General features: G+C 48.3%; 1 protein-coding gene and 1 pseudogene across 7 annotated transcripts in view; one reads left to right on the plus strand and one right to left on the minus strand.

The window, feature by feature from the left end:
* The first annotated feature begins 333 nt into the window (after positions 1-333).
* On the plus strand, positions 334-3,582 carry LOC140713131 (putative uncharacterized protein encoded by LINC00242; annotated as a pseudogene).
* Positions 3,583-9,851: 6,269 nt separating this feature from the next.
* ERMARD (ER membrane associated RNA degradation) overlaps positions 9,852-20,250 on the minus strand; it is a 33,122-nt gene continuing 22,723 nt past the window's right edge. For 4 of the 7 annotated variants that reach the window (XM_073022244.1, XM_073022243.1, XM_073022247.1 and 1 more), the window contains 6 exons: positions 18,129-18,212; positions 16,329-16,405; positions 15,626-15,751; positions 15,029-15,247; positions 12,390-12,503; positions 9,859-10,282 (listed from right to left, as the gene is read on the minus strand). In XM_073022244.1, coding sequence (XP_072878345.1) covers positions 10,087-10,282; positions 12,390-12,503; positions 15,029-15,247; positions 15,626-15,751; positions 16,329-16,405; positions 18,129-18,212 — 816 coding nt within the window. In that variant the 3' untranslated portion in view covers positions 9,859-10,086. Of the gene's footprint in view, positions 10,283-12,389; positions 12,504-15,028; positions 15,248-15,625; positions 15,752-16,328; positions 16,406-18,128; positions 18,213-20,250 lie in introns of all 7 variants that reach the window. The other 3 variants (XM_073022248.1, XR_012094977.1, XM_073022245.1) reach the window with 3 other exon arrangements.

Raw genomic sequence — 20,250 nt, forward strand, 5'->3', positions numbered from 1 at the left:
TTCTGTTGTGTTTGGTTTTTAGGGGTCAGACTGCCGAGTGCTGTTCTTCTCCCGGGCTCTGTCCTCCTCTCTCTCCTTGGGTTGCAGCATCCAGGTCTGATCCAACAACTCCACAGCACACAGTGTGGCCCAGGCCATGCATGGAGGAAGACAGCAGAGCAGCCGCGAGGCTCCCAAAGGGAGCCAGGGCCCTGGGCCAGCACACCCTTCCCACAGTCCCCTGCATCCACTGCCCCTCCTGCACCCAGCACTGGGCAGCGTGGGCTGTGTCAGCGGTGTCCGTCCTCCCTTCTCCATATGTTGTGAGCTCCACTAGGCCAGGACCGGTCGTTGGAAGCTGTGGGACCCTCAGCCTCCCTAGCAAAATGTCTCGCACATAGCGGTGGCTCCATAAAATATTTATTTCCTATTATGTCCATTTATTTTATAAATTTCATGCAGGCCAGAGAGATTGGAATGATCAATTACTTTAAAAAATAAAAGGATAAAGCAAGACCTAGAAATACAGACCCAGCAGCACTGGAATGCACCAACTAAGGCAGAGAGACCCCCTGAGACTCCGCGACTGCTGGACCATTTAAGGCAACATCATATCTCAAGCGGAGGGGAGAGAATCCGCCAGTCTTGGGGGGGGGGTTTAAGTGGATTTAGTCATGGTCTGGACTTGCCCAATTTTCTGTGCTATGCTATGGGAAGGGACAAGGTCCTAAACTACGCTCACAGGACTTAAATCAAACAACACACACAGGTGGGTGGGAAGGCAGGCAGATGACTCAATTCTGTGCCCACCACCCATGGCCCCTGATGGGCCATGCCTTCTGCTTAGACAACAGCCTCCTGGACCCCACAGATGGGGGCAATGGCATAAACTCAGACCTGCAGCTGAGGCCTGACTCACCGCAATGGCCCTGTCCTCCAATGCCAGTGATAGACCTGTCACTTTCTCACTGATCCTTCATTTTCCTATGCAGTGGGGCTAATATTGCCTCTTTCTAAGGTTGCTATGAGGATTAATTTTTGAGATAATAGACATTGAGATAACAAACCTGCCAAGTGCTACATCAATGTGATTATCCTGAGGTTGAGAGGAAATGTCAATGCGGCACTAGATGGTGGCATGACCGTGAGTGGGAGAGTGAGTGTGGATGTTCCGGATGTCCCCAGATCTCTACCAAACAGGAGATGCAGTGAAAGGACAGCCAGTGTTCCTGGTGTCTCCTTTTCCCCTCAGGGCAATGAATTACGGGTTTTCTGTGCCTTAGTTTTCTTCCTTTCAAATGGAGTTAATAATACTGTCTGTCTCGGGGATATTCACAGACGTGAATAATTAATGATTGCAAAGTGCTCTGAAAATAAATGAGCTTACTCATAATGGTGGTGCTTGATATTTATAATAATAAGCCTGTGCTGCTGGCTTCACGAACTATATTCATTGGTACAGGGTTTAGTTTTATGACTGGCTTTTTCAAACTTAACATAAAATACTCTTATTTTAGAGTAATCAAATGACCTTCCTGCATTCATCCAGAGTTTTATTTGGAAAAACTTAAGATTTGATCATAGATCTATTTTAAACAGTGCCAATTAACTGACATTGATGCCATCGTATCTGGGGTCCCTAGGAAATCCAGAAGGGGACAATGAATGGTAGGAAGACTCGGACTCGGGTCTGCCTGTAACACTCAGAGCCTGCAAGGCAACACAGTTAACTGAGTTTTATTAAAATGACTTGGTGTGGCTATAAACCAAACCACACCCCTCTAGCCCACGCGAAGAGCTTCCCGTAAAAGCCGTGCGGTGGGAGGGCCTCTCCTGTCTCCTCTGCGCGGCAGGCAGACATGGATGACACCGAGGTGTGAATTCAGCCAGCACCTCCTACAGATGAGCTGTTGAAGGCGATGGCCACAGCAAGTCCGCACCAAGTGCTCTTTAAACTCAGCAAACTATCCCAAGAACAGAAAACCAAACACCGCATGTTCTCACTCATAGGTGGGAACTGAACCATGAGATCACTTGGACACAGGAAGGGGCACATCACACAGCGGGGCCTATTGTGGGGTGGGGGATGGGAGAGGGAGAGCATTAGGAGATATACCTAATGTAAATGAGGAGTTAACAGGTGCAGCACACCAACATGGCACATGTGCACATATGTAACAAACCTGCACGTTGTACTCATGTACCCTAGCACTTAAATTAAAAATTAAAAATTAAAAAAAATGAGTGTTTCTTTAAACAAAGAACCTTCCCGGCATTGCCTCCCGAGGTATGATTAATGAGGCCCGGCACCTCCTTCCTCACTCAGCCATCACTTCTCTGCAGCGCCTTCCCAGACGCAGGTTCGCTCAGGGAGGCGGGAAGATTTCAGGCGATGTCTGTTCTTGTCTTTTGTCAACACTGAGAAGGATGGAGACCCCACTGGTCAGGCGAGCCCCGCGGTCCCTGTTCCTCATTTCACCGCCTGGGGAAGCCTGGTCCCCATCCATTCGCCAAGGAACAAGGAAACAACACGTCTTACCTGGATGGCGGGTCCCCCTCACGGTGGCCTTGGATCCGGCTCCAGCCGGAGAGGCAGCGCCTCGCTCACGGCTCCGCCGGCCGCTGCCTTACCCGGGAGCGCCACCCCGTGCCCCGCCAGAGGAAGTGCAAGCGCCCGCGCAGCACGGGCCGAAAGCCACACTGCGGACCCGCAGCGCAGCTCCAAGAAATCCCAAGTCCATTCACCAGAGGAGCTTCTCCACCAGATCATTGAAAACTGAAACGAGAAATGAGTCTCCACGGGTAACCCCTTGAGTAGGCCGTACGGAAAATGCAACCTGGTCAGCTGCATTTCTGCTGCCAGCCCTCCTCCAGGCAAGCACCGGCCTCCAGAAGGGCGAAGGGCAGGTAGCAGCTCCGACGCAGGCGGCCATGGAGCGGAGTCACAGCTCAGAGGCCTTCTCAGCTGAACCTGAAGTTAGTCTAAGCTCGGGCCCCAGAGTGAGGACACGGGGTGAGGCATCCGATTCCCCATCAGCTCCTTTACCTAAAGCTGTGCAGAGAATCCGAAGCTATGAGTGGGGGTGGGGGAAAGATGTACAGGGGATGCTTTGGTTTCATTCCTGAGATACCAGAACGTCCTCTGAACACACATACAGAGAGCTGGACTTCTAGACAGACGAAATCCAAACCGTTTCTTTCCTCCCAGCATAAGGGAACGATGCGGTAAGAGCTGGTGTTCATCGATGCTACGTGTCCAGAATGGGGCTCAGCACCCACCTCACTGTATCCTAACATCTGTCTAATGAGGCAGGGAATGTCACTGTCACACTCTGCAGACGAGGAAGCCAAGCTGTCAGCAGGTCCACATCTTGCCACAAAACCAGTAACCTGTGGTGCTGAGATCGCACACCAATCGTCCACTGCCACCTCCGTGGCCTCCTTCTCTGAGGTTTGCCTGCCTCCTGATGGCCGCCATGCCTCTGTCCCCTCGCAGGGGCTGGCTCTTCCAGTGGTCAGTACTTTTTGGCTGCAAGCAGCAGAGATTCCCTCGAGGGCTTGTTGAAAGCACTCAGCTCAACGGGGCCTCAGAAAGGGAGCTGAGGCCATGCACGGCGCTGCAGTTTCTCCTCACGCTTTGCATCCCTGGCCTGACTCTCCCTCGACATGTCCTACTATCTCCACAAGGCGGCCAGCCCAGCCCTGTCCTCCTCACCTTCCAGCCCGAGCTGAGCAGCCCTCCCCACATCATCTCCAGCTGCTGCCCAGGCTGCGCAGAGCAGGTGTCCAGCACCCATCCAGCCACTGTCTAGAGGGCAGAGAGGCCTGCTGGGACTGTGACAACACCTGGCCCCGCCCACACGCCCTGCAGTGATGCACTGAGGAGTACATGGCAGCACATATGTGCCTCATGTGTCCTGCTGTGATGCACCGAGTGGCACACAGCATTATTGTGTCAATCATGTGTCTTGATGTGATGCACTGGTTCAGAAAATGTCACGGAGGCAGTGTTTCTTTAAAACTGTCAAATTTGAGGAAACAATCTAACAAAAGCCACTTGATGAACATTCTGTAAAGGTGACATACATACTTCAAAATGTCTCTGACATTGAAAGAAAAAAACAAAAAGGGAGCTAGTCCAGATTTTAAAAATAAAAGATATAGTAACTAAAAGCAGTTGTGGTGCTTGGATAAAAACAAACAACAGAAGGTATAAACGACATTATTAGACACACTGGGAAAAACTTTATATGGACTATATATTCAATAATGGTGCTGTGTTATTGTTAAATTTCCTTCGTGTGGTAACTGAAGGGGAATGATTTTGTTCTCAACAGATAATGCTCAAGTATTTGGGGGCAAAATATCACAATGACTAACTTTCAAAATGGTTTAGTCAAAAGAATGACATATGTGCAATTAAAAGGGGAAAATAAGTGTGGCAAAATGCCAACGACAGTTGAATTGTCATGTGGGAACCCACTGGACTATTCTAGAAACATTTCTGTAGCTTTAAAATTACTTAAAACAAATGTTGTGGGGGAAAGAGCACACATATAAGGTAGTAAAAATATTCAGGACACAAAGAGGGGATGCAAACAGGTAAAACGACAGGGTTTCTCACCTCAGAGAGCTTCCTGAAGCTGTGCACATGCCTGTCAGGAAGGCGGTGGAATGAGCAGAGCTTTGAGGGGCAGGTCATGTCTCTACTGAGTGGAGCAGAGGATGGGGTGTCTGCAAACAGTGAATTTTAAGCCATTTGTTTAGTCCACATTACAGTGAATCCAAATAAGAGTTTGGAAAGCCAGTCACACCAGATTATCTTCACTCTGTTTAATGATAGACACAGGCAGGGACAGGGAACGGATGTCCCAAATGGATTCTCAGCCACATGCTTGGAGACCCAGAGGAGCGAGCACGGGAGACAGCAGCAAGGATTTGGAACAGGCCAGGCTATTCCATCATTTAATTTAAAAGGGGAGGTGGCTCCTGTTCACTCAGGAAAAAGTCAGGGGCAGGGCAGGTGCCAAATATACTAAGGTGATGCATTCTTCTAATATTGTTCAGAACACGTCTTCACATCTCATCAAAACAGCTTACAAAAGCAGAATATTCATCTTGTAGCTAAATTCCATATCCGTGCACTCAGGACCACGCACAACTACCTTTACTCTCCAATATGGCCTGTCGGATGAACACTTGTGAATTTGGACCAATATTTGCTGTTGCTCTTTGAAAAGAAGCATTTTCATCATTGCTTTTGATGGAAAACAAATTTAGCTAATCTTCCATTTTTTCCTTGCCTCCAGTAATTCTGGTCTGCTCAAGATATTCAGCCAGTCAGCAGAGATAGAAAATAAAGGCCAGGCACAGTGGCTCATACATGTAATCCCAGCACTTTGGGAAGCTAAAGTGGGTAGATCACTTGAGGTAGAAGTTCAAGACCGGCCTGACCAACATGGTGAAACGCCATTTCTACTAAAAATACAAAAGTAGCTGGGTGTGATGGCACATGCCTGTAATCCCAGCTACTCGGGAGACTGAGGCAGGAGAATTGCTTGAACCCAGGAGGCAGAGGTTGCAGTGAGCCAAGATCGTACCACTGCACTCTAACCTGGGCAACAAGAGCAAAACTCTGTCTCAAAAAAGAAAAAGAAAAAAAAAAAAAAAAGGGAAAGAGAGAGAGAAAGGAAGAAAAAGCATGGGAGCCCACGAGTTGGAGACTGGAGTGAGGTATGATTGTGTCACTGCACACCAGCCTAGGTGATGGGAGAGAAAGGAAAAAAGAGAGAGAAAGAGGAAGAGGAAGAAAGGAAGGAAGGAAGGAGAGGAAGAAGGAAGGGAAGGGGAAGAAAGAAGAAAAAAGGGCAAAAAGAAAAGAACAAGCATGCAGGAGAATTTGAAGCAGCTTTGCCGTTGAGTTCTTGGGTTCCCCGAGTCACGCCACACCGTGGACCATCAGCCAGCAGAAATCCGTTCTTGTTACACCTGTGACCCCTGCTAGCAAGATGGTCAATGTGGCGGGATCCCTCAGGAAGGTGAGAACAGAGGACATTTGCCTCTTAAGGGTTAAACTCTAAGTTACTTCAATTGTGAGCAGAGACATGTAACACTGTTTAAGGAAAAACAACAAATTGCAGCCATATACGATGTGATTAACCTGAATGGACATATACTGCAGCTGACCAAGGAGGTGTCCCTCAGAAGCAGGATGGGCAACTGGGGAAAGAATACCAAAGGAAGGTGAGGTAGCCCAGCAGCATGGCTGCCCACGCACCTGCAGGGAACAGAGCCACCGCTCAAGACAGCAGAGCCTCCCAGGGACACAAGACCCCGGCCCAGGAGCCTGAGCATCTGCTACTTCAGATGTGGTCTCTTTATTGGAACAAATCAATATAGTCCCAGATCTCTGGTCTGCAGCCACTGATCTGGCAGATATTTTTCTCTGTACCTACTGATATAGGTTGAGGTTTTGTCTCCTGCAATCTCATGTCCAGAAGCTGTTTTGTTCTCATCTGGCAGGGACAGCAGCAGCCTTGGTGGGAGTGCATCAGGGCTGTGCTACCTCTCCACTTCCTCCATGCAACCTAGAGCTCAGGGCTGCTGGCTGTCTTGCCATTCCACAGGACGCCACCATGGCCCATCACATTAGTGATGTGGACAGGAAACAAGACACCCCACTGTTTTGGTGAAATTATGACCGCCTGGGCTGGGATGTAACTCTCGTAAGAATGCACAGGGCTGCTGCTTTGAAGTTTCTGGGGCCCATGATCTAGGACGGTATGGATGCACTCTGTGAGGGGGAGGACAGGGTGCTGTGCCCACGTCCACTGGCATTAGGGACGGGCAGGCACTCTGAGTCTCTCTGGAGCTCTGCAAGCAACATCCACCAGGCCACACACGCTACTCTGCTCACTTTCCAACTAACCTACAAACTGCCAGTTCCACATGAGGCCTAGAAAGAGCAAAGCCTTCAGAGCAGGTAGATGTAAAAGCTGGTCTCCCCGTTAGGCCACGGTGGCAATTAGATCCCATGATGCATGGCAGAGTTACAGACAGGCCCATAGCATAGACCCCTAGGGTTCTGGGACAAAACCACACCCTCCTCTGCACATAATTGCTCTTCTGAGAACCAGCTCTCAGCTTGTCCTCTAGGCCCTGATGGACACTGAACATCTATACTTCACCATGGCACAGCTAGTGACAGTTAGCTGGAACTTGAGCAGACCACCAAAGACTGCGTTTTCTGACCTGTCACATCACCAGGTGAGTCAACTGCGGGAGCACGTCTTCATTACATTCAGGCAAGACGTATATATTTAATAGGTATATAGGTGTACACACACACACAAGCATGCATGCATATGCACGCACACACACACAGGTTAGGCTTTGGCATGTTCTGGAGCACAAGATACACAAGCAAGTGGTTCCGACGCTCTTTGAACCCACAGCTGCATGGACAGCACCCCTTACCATGCACCTATTGGCCCCACAGGGACTTCCCTAGGACCACTCACCCGAATTAAAAGTTGGATTTGATTTCTGCAAAAGATGCTGACAGCTGACACCACTTGAAGGTGAAAGTTGGCAACGTTCTAACCCATTTGAGTGGCCCTAAAGAACAGCAGGGGAGGGGGCCCATGCTCTCAGTAGGCAGGTGGCATGATGGCTGCCTCATGCATGTTAGCCTTTCTCTCCAGCCACCCAGCCTTGCTCAATGTTCTCATCAACAAACTGGCCATGGAGGCAGTGAAGGATGTTGTCAATGGCTTCAACCACATGGACGTCCTCACTCCAAGGCTACTCTGGCTAAGGTCCACTGCTAAATGTATAAATCTGCTAATACTAGGAAATACATAAATCACAATTCCTAGTATGAAAAACTCAACTGGAAAGAAGAGCCAGCCCCCAAGTACATCAGACCACATGTTCTGGGAGGGACAGAGACACCTCTTGGCCACTGCACCTGGCTCACAGAAGCCTCATCTGCTGCACGGGTTGCTTCCAGTACTGCTTCCAGGAGACCCGTCTGACAGCCAAGCTCAGCAGTGAGGCCTGTGACAATCGTGATCCCGGCACACACCCCACTACCTCGGGGAGCCTCCCAAGCACCAGGCAGTGCTGGCTGTGACAAGGATCCCCTTGAGGTCTCCTGGGTTGCCCAAGACATGCCCTGCACTCCGAGCCATCAGTCAACAAGTGGTATGGGTTCTCCCATGGCCGGAAAACACGGGTGGAGGCACACACGGAGCGGGAATGGCCCCTCTCATTATGCCCCTGCACCACTAGCAAGGTTTTGGATTCTCCGCCCACAATTCTGGACTCTGCTGGTTTGGGTGTCTTCATTCCTCAGATGCTTCCACAGACAGACACGAGGTGCCCACTGCCCTGCAGGCGGAGGCTGCCACCCAACTGCACTGGATGCCTTGTGCCAATGAGCCAGAAGAGTTTACTGCTACGGCGAGGGGACTGTTCTCGACTCTCTTGGGGAAATATAGCTCCCACCACAGATTGGGGGGCTGGGAGGAGGGTCTGGAATTTATGGGATTCTCTAGCGAACCTCTTAGTATTCCTAAGTCCAGTGATAAGTCAATAGAAACCTACAGGTACCCAAAATGAGAAAGATTTCTGATGGGAAAGACCTTTCAGGAATGAGGGCTGGGTTAACTCTGCAGGTGAAAAACCACAACCCAGAGAGGCAAAGGAAAGGAACATGGAACAGTGGCAGAAAGGAATTTTCAAACACAAACTTCTGCCAGATCATCAGGTTGCAAAAACAGGGCACACAGCAGTTCTGTGTGGTCTCCTCACTGCTTTGGTAAGATACACCGGTATCTACGAGCTAACTCTACCAGTCAGTTCTTTCTTTCCCTCTTCCCATCCCAGCACCACCATTAGGAGGACGGTCAACCCTATAGTCACCCTACATGCAAGTGTATCAGAGAAAGGTGTGACGGCGCTATAAAAGAACAGTCCCAGAGTGGGAATACTGACACATGGGATTTGTGCTTTGTGTCTCCACTTTTGGGAAGAGGAAGAACCATCTTCAGTTGCACAAGAGAGAGTTGTATCACGTTAGGCAGAAGCATCACGCTTCCCCAGAGGTGTTGTTTACAAGGGGCCGGAGCTGAGCTGGCAGAGGACAAACAGCATGTGTTCAGCTCTGCTGCCACCCATGGCCCCCCGGTCTCCTCAGCTGAAGCAGCCTCAGAATGCCAGTCCTTCAATGGCTGCCAGCTGCACCCTGTCAAGGTTTGGAAGGTGGAAAAAGAGAAGCAGTGATTCACGGAGGGTGGGGCAGGGTGGCCCATGCCCAAGCAGACACGAGGTCAGGGTGGCCGCCCAGAGGCTTCCAGAGAGCCCCGGCTTTGCAGCTGCCAGCTCAGACAGTGGGGGCTCTCAGGCACCCTCGAGAGCTGCAGCGGCTGCAGGAACCCTCGAGTCAGAGACTTGGGTTCATCAAGCAGGGTCTGTGAATAGCAGCTTCCCTAATCTCCTTTCCCCCAGCTCTCCCAGACCCTGGGATATGAAACCGCCACATCTAAAAACAGGGAAGGGCATCTGCTAGTTTTGCCAAATGCAGGCAAACCCAGGAGGCCTGCTGTCCAGCACCCATGCCTGCCCACCTCCCCTTTCAGGAGCTGGTCTCCAGCACTGACCTGGGAAGCTTAAATTTATCGGTCCTCTCCTCAGTCCCAGGGCCTCACCCTCCCTGCCCTGATGGCTGGTCTAGGAGTCAACGTCTCCCGAGACCTGGCCCGTGAATGCAGGGGAAGGTCCCAGCCACAGCAATCGTTCTCAAGAGTAGGCATGTGGCCACTAACAATGGAACTACACATTTCTGAGTAACAGTTGGGTGAAAGCAGCTCTCCCTTCTTCCTCTGGACAGTGTGTTATGGAGAGATGGAACCAAAAACTACGGCAGCCATTTGGTTACCACAAAGGAAGCCAGACTGAGACTCACATTGACCACTCGGAAAGGGTAAATCAGAACACTGCAGAGAAACGGAACCTGGACCCCTGGTCAAGTAGACCCTCAACTCCACCTTACCTTTGAGTTTTCAATTTGCATGCTGTTAAAATCTGTTAAAATTAAAAACATCCTCACTTATAGGTTTTCATGAGTACTTTACTTGTGGATTTCTTGGCTAAATGTATTAACATTTGTTTCTTCTCACTAAAAGTCCAAATTTTCAATAAAACTGTATGTGTAAGATTGATAGTTTCATTCCACTTGTTCTTTTCATAACTGGTGTAAACCACCAGGTTCTCAGTGTACTGCAAGATCGACTTTACAAACCTGTAAAAAAAAAAATTAATTTCTTTATCCATTCCATTAGAAAATCAAACAATGAATTAAATGTCTTCTCTTCATTCTTGGAATTATTCCTAAATTGCACTTAATTTATGTCTGAGGATTCAAGAAAAATAAATCCAATAAAACAAAAATAAGAGAATACAAATTAGAGGAAAGAGAAAAATACTGAAATGTAAATGCTACTGGACACTTGGACAGGCTCCAACACAAGCACCTTTTCAGACATTCTTCTCCAGCCCAGACATGATGGCCGTCATTCCAGGAAGGAACTTAAGGGTCATCTGCACCAAACTGACACATAACACATAATAAACACACAACAAAAAATAAACACACAACACACAGTCATCCACTGGATATCAAAATCCAAGCATACTCAAGTCCAGCATGAAAAATCAGCTCCCTGAACATGCGGGTTTCACCATGAGATTTTTGTGTTTTGTTTTTTTTCCCACATTGATGTTTGCAACCAAGACCACTGCAATTTCAATCTGTGCTTGCATGGAACGCAGAGCCTGCTGATACAGAGGACCAACTGTATTTACTGAAAAAGCTCCCTGGACAAGTGGACCTGTGCAGTGCAAACCTGCATTGTTCAGGGGTCGGCTGCAAAGACAAGCAGATCTTTTAACCTGCGTTGTTCAGGGGTCAGCTGCAATGACAAGCAGATCTTTTAACCTGCGTTGTTCAGGGGTCGGCTACAATGACAAGCAGGCCTTTTAGCCCTGTCAGGAGCCTCTTGGGCAGCGTGCCATCCCCCTCCTCACACATCCAGCTTCCATCCCCCATGATGGAGGGGCCGGCTCAGAGGAGGCGCGTGCCACTGAGACAGCTGTTGCTGTTAATGAGATTTTACTTAAGATATTTGTCAAAATGTTAACAGCGGGCTCACTCTGACTGATGACAATAAATGTCATCTTTACTTTTTCCACGTTTGCCAGGTAGTTTTCACCAACACTTTATCTTGAAAATATTCAAACCTAAACAGAAGCTAAAAGGATAATATAATGAAAAGCCACAGAACACTTTGTCTAGACAAGGGTTCTCTACTGGGTGATTTTGTCCCCCAGGGGATATCTGGCAATGTCTAGGGCACTTTTGACTGTCATACAGAGGGTAGGGGTGCCATTGGTATGTTGTGGGTAGAGGCAGGGCTGCTACTGAGCGTCCTACAATGAGCAGGGCAGTCCTGCACCAGCCCCACAATGCCAGCAGTGCCAAGCATGGGGCACACTGAGCTGGAGTCCTCAGCTGCTAACAGTCTGCACGTTTGCTCCCCTCACTCTCAGCAGGAGTCTATGCTTCTTTCCACAAGACACCCCAGGTGTATTTTCACATTCATTTAAATGTGTACTGAGGTGCTTGGCACCTGCAAAGTATTGGCTTAAAACCAGCAAGATATCCAGAACTTCCTGGCAGCCAAGGGAGGCTGGAGCAGGAGCTGCACTCAAGCCCAGATGGCAGCTTGTGTCACCGCTGCCTGGAAGCCTCCTTGGTTTGGAATCTCTGGATGTAAAGTGGGTCACACAAGTGTCACACTACTTCAGACTCCCAGGTCGGGATGGTCCTAAAAGCGGACTTTCCGAATTTGAAACTATTAGTTACATACGCGAATTTGGTTTTTGGCTGGGCACAGTGGCTTTTACACCTCTAAAACCAGCACTTTGGGAGGCCAAGGTGATCACTGAAGGGCAACACAGTGAGACCTCATCTGTACAAAATCATTTAAAAATTAACCAGGTATGGTGGCATGGCTGTGGTCCCAGCTACTCAGGAGGCTGAGGTGGGGGGATCACCCGAGCCTGGGAGGTCGATGCTGCAGTGAGCCGTGATTATGCCACTGCACTCCAGCCTGGGCAACAGAACAAGACTCTGTCTCCGAAAAACAAACAAACAAACAAAACGTGGTTTTGAGACATTTGGATGTGGGAGTTCTTCTTGCAGGCCAGATGTCAGACTCTTGCCTGAGACGGCGGTGGGGCCACCAAGGAGATGGTGGCCCTCATACTGCCCCAATCTCACTCCTACAGGCTCAGCCCCAATCTGGCCCACGATGCAATGCGACTACAGAGAAGTGGGACATACTCACTTTAGGTACTGCTGATACTCATGCGCATTCTTTCCACAAACAGCATGAACATTGACCAACTCCAGCGTAATGAGTAACAGGATCAGGTTGAGCACAGGGGACAGTAGTCTGATACTAAAAACAGATGAAAGTAAATTCAAATGTGAGGAACGTTGGTACTTTCCACCTTCATCAGGAAAAAGGATGAATCATCAGGATGTTTCACCTGATCAACATCCTTAAGTCCCAACTTCTCAAAAAATAATTTTCCTAATCCTAAGAACCCAATGCCTGCTTCTAGTCCTCAGGCCCGTGGCTGGCGGGAGTGCCCAGTGTAGCCCTTGCTCCCGGCCCATCCTGCACGTCCACATTCCTTGCTCATCAGTCATCCTCTGAGACTCTCAGACATCTGACGGTCTACGTCAGGGCTGCCAGGGGCTCTGCACACTCACGGGGCACCAGGCAGGCCCAGTCTGCGCCCAGCAGCCCCCCTGCTCCCTGCCCTCTGACATCTAGGGAGGAACTCTCACCAGAGGAAAACAAATGGCCTCAATACGAAAGCAGGCTCAATGCCACCAGATTAAAGAAATCCCAACTAAAGTAAGATCTTATTTTTCCCATGAAACTAGTGGAAACATTTAAAAATATTCTGGTTTTGGAGAGTGGTAATAAGAGAATCACCTTGTTTTATAAACTGCTGGTGAGAGTATAAATTGAGTAGCACCTTTCTGGAGGGGAATCCAGCCATATCTATTTAAAGCTTTAAAAACACAGATACCACTCAACCCAAAAGTTCGAGAAATGTATCCAAAATGGTCATTTCTTAAGGATGTAGCACGTTCTAAAATATACACTGTAAGTGAAGAAACCATAATGCTGTTAATCTGCTATTAAGTTAATCTGCTGTTATATTTTAAATCCAAATCAAGTTAATCTGCTGTTATACTTTAAATCCAAATATTCATTTAGGTAGATAGAACCCACATTTCCATATGCCCAAATTACAAGCACTATTTAAAATAGTATGTACTATAACTTTCTATGAAAATCAGCATGGGGAGTCCTCACAGTCCTCAGGTAACATCATTTCATTCAACACTGTTTCGTCACAACATCAGTGAGAAAAGAAATCGATACCCCGCGATACCCCGCTTCTCCACGTGTGGAGAAGCACGTTTTGCATGGGTTTTCTCCCGTCCCCCAGTTTCCTCCTACATCCCAGAGCTGTGCACATTAGGTGAACTGGCGCATCTCCATGGTCCCAGAGTGAGTGTGGATGTGTGACTGGCCCTGCGACGGGACTGTGTCCTGTCCAGGGTGGGTCCTGCCTTGCACCCGGAGCTGCCGGGATAGGCTCCAGCCACCCACAACTCTGAACTGGAATAAGCAGGTTGAAAAATGAATGAATGAATGAATACAAATTATAAGAACTTGTAAAGTCTACCATCATTATACAAGTGCTCGACAGTGCGTGCTGGTACAAAAGTGCTCAGTGACCCACACGTTTGTTCCTGTTGGTGCTGGAGCTGTGGGTGGGGGGAAGGGGGCGGGCCTGGGGAGGTCTCACTCTCCAAATATTTATTGCCTCATTTAACCACCACAGGACTGCCGGACTGCCGTCACTTACTGCCTCGCCAAACACTGAGTAGTTCTCACTTGTTTTTATTCATCTTTCTTAAATGTCCATAGAGCTCATATGTACCTCAATGTTGAACACTGTAAGTGTTTTGGGTCTTTCTTTAGACGTTTGGTAATATTTTTATGACCAGAAACATGCTGTGGGAACTTAACTTTTGTTTCATCGTGAAAGGAAAATAAATCTCAGGACCCCAAACTCACTAAGCCAAAGGGAAAAGTCAAGCTGGGAACTGCCTCTGACAAACCTGCCTCCCATTTTATTCCTAAATAAGGTGGCTACAAAGAGAAAAAAGCTACATACAGACCTCCCTCACAGTTTGTCCACAAGGAAATGCCTCGTGGGCCTCAAGATCTCTACCTGGAAAGACTTCTGCTCAATTTCACCCTGGCAATGCAGTTGCCAGCTGATCTTCCCAGGGGTGGCACAGGGCGTCATCCCTCAGCTCACCTGAGACAAATACCTATATGATTGCTTCCTCTGCCCTGTGTAAAATGCAACTTCACTGAGCCACACTAAGGTGTAAGTGACTGTTCCTCTACCCCCACTCATAAGTCAATTGTGTATTCACCGAAAGGCTCATCAAAGACTCAAAACAATGCAATTCTTTGTCTCTTGTCCACCTATAACCTGGAAGGCCCCCACCTTTGTGTTTTCCTGCCTTTCCAGATGGAACCAATGTACACCTCACACCTACTGACTGATGTCTTATGTCTAATTAAAATGTATAAAAATGTGTAAAAGCAAGCTGCGCCCCAAGTACCTGGGGCACATGCTGTCAGGACCTCCTGAGGCTGTCACAGCACGTCCTTAACCCTGGGAAAGTAAACTTTCTAAAAGGATTGAGACTTGTCTCAGATACTTTGGGTTCATACTATCAATTGTGAACTCCAAGTATATCAACACCTGTCGATGGGGTTCAGTGAGGGGCCTACTGTGTGTGTCTTCAGTGGGGACTAGAACTGCATCTGTGACAACTTCCTGCCCCACAGTGCCCCTCCAAAACAGGAAAGTGAGCGCACACCTACTCCACATACGCAGGTAGTTCTGCCGCTGGCGAGACCGCAGCGTCCTCTCTACCCACTGCCTGTGTCTCAGTTCTGAGGCAACAGTGACCTGGCCAGACACGCGGTGGCACTGCTTGCCGATGCTTCGGAGCACAACCAGCACTTCCAGCACAATCCTGGGGCAGAACAGGGTACGAATGGGTGTGCTGCAGAGCTCAGGGAGCAGCTGGGGCCACCTGCAAATAGAGCCAGACTTGGAGCAGGCATCGTGATCCTCACCTGTACCTCACTCTCCTGTACCTGCAAGGCTGCGGCTTTCTGGGAGCCAGGGCTAGCTGTGTATCACTGGTGGGTCTGCAGGGACAACTGTGACATGCGGCAAGTGTTAATTAAATACAATGAATTGTGGCAAACAATGTGACATTCACAGCCTCATCAGCTGTGCCACGCTTGCACAGAGATTGTCAAAACTGATCTCATAATGCCTCTTGGAGCAGTTACAGTGGGATTCTAAGACTACTTTATAAAATCTAAAACATAGAAAATGTCTAAGTTTGCTATGCTAATCTGCACAATCAATGTTTCAACAGTTGTCAGGATGTCCTGGAACTTACGTCTCAGTAGGAAGATGATCCAAGTCCTTTAAAACACAATGATCCTCAGGCATATGGTGATACAGCTCATCCGTCATTTTTGTAATTAAAGAGTGGCAGGCATTTGTTTCAGAATTATCTTCTAACCTGAAAAATAGAAAATATTTAAAGATACATGACAAAATGCCCACATTAGTGCCCATGCACAATAATGTTTAATGGTTCACTGAGCAGCAACCTGACTGTGAATCTTAGTTTCCCCAAATATAAAATGTAAAAAGCCACCATCACGAGACAGTGGAGAAAGAAACGATGCCCTATGCCAAAAGTAAAGTCCAATGATGACGAGACGATGAACCACCTGCGTATTCCTCCTGCTGAACAAGTATGTCTGCTGTTGTCTACGATTCCAGAATGCATGTCTCCATCCCCACTTCTCTCCTGAGCTTCAGACCCATCTTTCTTCCTGCCTACTCAGTAGTTCTCATGGATGCCATTGTCTACCCACAAAACCTGCCTCTCGTTCCATATTCAGTCTCCACCAGGGCCCCAGGCCAGCTGGAAGATCGCATTCAGCATCACTTGCAGCTCCTCACAGCCACCAAGGCCCAGAAATTCCTCCTTCCCCTTTTATTTTCCAACAGCCTCGCTAAAGAAGAAATGCTGCTGAAACTAACAGTACCAGACAAGCTTGAAGTCAGCCAGGCCCCAGGATGCCACGTACCTGACTGCTTCCCAAGTGAGTTCTTCCGGGAAAGGCAGCAGAGCCCAAACCCTGATACTCTCCTCACAGCTCAGCACCTGGGATGAAATGTTTTATTGCTTTTGTAGATTTCATAGTAACTTCCTAGAAAATCTGTTTTTAGGTCGTTATGGATGTTACATCACTCTCTAGAAAATACGTATCTGTAAAATTATTACAAATTCTAAACATTTTAAAACCAGATGGTGGGTGTCAGTTCTTCAGTACAGATGGGGGAAGGCTGGGGAAACCACCAGGGGATTGGTAGGGAGTGAACGTCTGGGATGGCTATGACCATGCCCACAGGTTCTTTTGACACCTGCCATTGAGAGGCAGGACCCCACCAAATCTGCATGAACTCTGGTGACTGGCCTGGAACCAGCAGAACACAGCAGGTGTGAAGATGCTGCATGTTATCCAAAGCCATGTCAGAGGTGCAGGTGCCTCTCCAGTTCAGGCTGTGCTCGGGGTGCAGCTGCTGTCACCTTGGGACTGTCCCTGCAGGACCCCCATAAGGCCTCTGGCCAACTTCCAGTCTTCTCAGACGCGACACCCACGAAGCCCTGGGAGACCACCGCCGTCCACACCCAGGCCAGACCACAGGACAGATCCCTCGGCAGATGCTCCCCATTTCTAACCCACTAGCACATGAGCAAGTCAAACGGTGGCTGCTGACACCACGGAGCGTGAGTGGTCTCAACAGCAGGAATAACCGAAGCCCAGGATGCAAAGCTGCCTGAATACCTGTGAGATGCCAGGAGGGGGACAGGAAGTGGTAAGGACCCAAAATAGCCACCGTGGGGCACAGGAGAGGATGGTCTGGAGCCTCAGCAGCTCTGGTTGGAAGACAAAGGCTGCCTTCTTGAAGCTCCTCTTCCTTCCTAAATCTTCCTTCCTCCCTACCTGCCCACCTCTACATTTCTAAGGGCTTGTGCTTGGAAAGCACGGCAATCCCCACTGGTAAAGCTGATCTGCGGCGCCAACGGGGAATGGCATTCGACCAGTGCAGCCCGATGCTCTGCCTCCAAGCCACACCTCCAGGAGGCTGTTCTCCCAACTTCACTGCTGACAACCCCCTTCTGACAGTATTTTCCTGAAGGCATTCTCAAGGAGGCCTCCGACTTCTCAAGGCACCATTTCTTTAAAGTGCCTTTGCAAATCTCTCCTGATCCCCTGTGTGTTGATTTTACAGCTTCCTTTTAGAGGTAATCTCATTTACGAATTTTCACCTGCACAGCTGTCACGATGCTTATATTCTTGGGGACTGTCTCTTTCATCCCCTTGCACTACCCTTGAATCCTCCCGTATGCAGAATAAAGCACCTTCGCTGATTGCCAAATTGGAACTTTCTGGCAGAAATGCTTAAAAAATTGTTTGTTTCAGTAAGTTAACAAAAGCTAGTCCGTGCAGGAGAAGAAAAACTGACGTTACTCACCACTGACAAATAAAAACTGCTCCCAGCTCTGCGTTACTGCCTACAGCAATAAAAGCCTGCCAGGGGATTCAGCAAAAACACTTCCCAGTGCGCATCCATTTAACACTAAAAACCTCAGTGCCATCAACAGCACTGCATTACTTTCAACTGCGAGACACGGAACTTGAGGCTCAGAAGACTGAGCAACCAGGCCAGGGCCACAGCAAGCACCACGCTGGCTAGCAAGCTGGATCTGCCCAACTCAAAGTCTGACTCAGCAGGCAAACTACACCCTTCCAGCATCTCTGCAAAAGACAGGTGGTTTCAGAGACGTACACACCCCTCCCAGCACCCTGCATTCGGCATACCTGTTTCTTAAGCTGAAAAACTGGATGGCAGCGAGAACTATAGCCTTCTGCAAGACTAATCAACAATTTTACTGATGCTTTTTCCTAGTTTAGAGAAAACAGTGGTTACTATTGTATTTGGGTAGGCTCTTAGCTTTCTTCTATTGAACTGTAGGCCACTTAGAGTCCCCATTTCTCATTGTCTTTCTTCAAATAATTCCATGCAGCTTGAAAAGCAAAGTCTTCATTAAAATAGGATTGACATGGCAGGCAAATCACAGCCAATAAAATGATTTCAAATGGAGGCCATTAACAATAACAGATCACAAATGCCACACCCACCCTCTGTGCACAAAACTGGAGATGAGTAAGAAAAAAAGATTCCAAACAATTGGAAATTTAACTAAGAAATAGTTAAACACTAAAAATCAATATAACTATAAAAAGATCACATAATCATTTAATTGCTAAGCATATACATATTTCTAAAAGCATAAAAATTACATTATTTGAAGTTGATATAACCACATAACTTAAAAATCCAAGTCAGTCAACTAAAACCCATGAGAAAGAAAGTCAGTGAATTGACAGTTGACAAATTAAAAAATCTGTAACTACCTACAATTCTTTTTTCTTTTCTTTTCAAGACAGAGTCTTACTCTTTTTACCCAGGCTGAAGTGCACTGGTGTGATCTCGGCTCACTGCACCCTCTGCCTCCCAGGTTCAAGCGATTCTCCAGCCTCAGCCTCCTGAGTAGCTGGGATTACAGGCACCCAACACCACGTCCGGCTAATTTTTTTGTATTTTTATTAGAGACAGGGTTTCATCATGTTTGGCCACGCTGGTCTCAAACTCCAGACCTCAGGTGACCCACCTGCCTTGGCCTCCCAAAGTGCTGGGATTACAGGTGTGAGCCACTGCACCCGGCCCACTACCTACAATTCTTAAAAGCACAAAACAAGCAACTCAAGTAGCTAGATGTTAACTACAGAAGAAATGTGCTGGCCTTCCCTTCACTTAGATGTGTGAGAGCCTGGAGCGCACCAGGGAGTGTGCTGAACGGAACACAGGAGGCACACGCATGTGCCTGCATGGGTGACGTCCCCACAGGGCGGACACACACGCAGCATATGTGTGCCACTGCAGAGCGGTGAATATGTGCCACTGCAGAGCGGTGTATCTGTGCCACTGCAGAGCACCTGGCTTCTGTTCCAAAATGTGAACCCACCCAAGGGCTTCTGAGGAGAGGATGACATGTTGGGAAAAACATCAGTCTGGCTGCTGTGTTATGACAAAGAGTAGGGTTCGCAGAAGTCGGTGGGCAGACCAGTCAGTGCCAGCGACATTCCAGGGAGGGGCCAAGGTGGTGTGGCCAGGTGGTGGCACAGGAGGGACAGGGAGTAGCAGATGTGGAACATATTTCTTTTTTGTTTTTTCTCTTTTTTTATTTTTCTGAGACAGAGTCTTGCTATGTCATTCAGGCTGGAGTCCAGTGGCACAATCTCGGCTCACTACAACATCTACTTTCCGTGTTCAAGCTATTCTCAGGACTACAGGCGCCTGCCACCATGCCCAGCTAATTTTTGAATTTTTAGTATAGACAGGGTTTCACCATGTTGGCCAGGCTGGTCTCGAACTTCTGATCTCAGGTGATCTGCCCGCCTCGACCTCCCAAAGTGCTGGGATTACAGGCGTAAGCCACTGCGCCCGGACTGTGGAACATATTTCTAAGACCTGTTCCAAGGACTGAGTATGAAGAGAGGAGAGGAATCTGAGGCTTCCAGCCTGAGCAGCCACCTGGGAGGCTGGAGGTGCCACGTAGATGGGAGGACTTGAGGAATGAAGATGGGGAGACACTGTGTCCCTGAATAAGCTTCAATATTGTGAAAAATGTCAATTATCCCTAACTCAATCCATGAGGTGCTCATTCTTACTTGTTTTTTGAGTTTTATGTTTGTCCAAGTTTACACAGAATAATAACTATTAATTCTTTTTAAAGTAAAGCTAGACTTTGTACCTTACTCTCAAGATGAAATAAATTCCAATTGGATCAAAAGATGTAAATGGAAAATAAAGAAAAAATAGGCAGGGCGCGGGGGCTCATGTCTGTAATCCCAGCACTTTGGGAGGCCGAGGCAGGTG

Source organism: Chlorocebus sabaeus, chromosome 13 (assembly GCF_047675955.1).
Source record: "Chlorocebus sabaeus isolate Y175 chromosome 13, mChlSab1.0.hap1, whole genome shotgun sequence".
NCBI classification, from domain to species: Eukaryota; Metazoa; Chordata; class Mammalia; order Primates; family Cercopithecidae; genus Chlorocebus; species Chlorocebus sabaeus.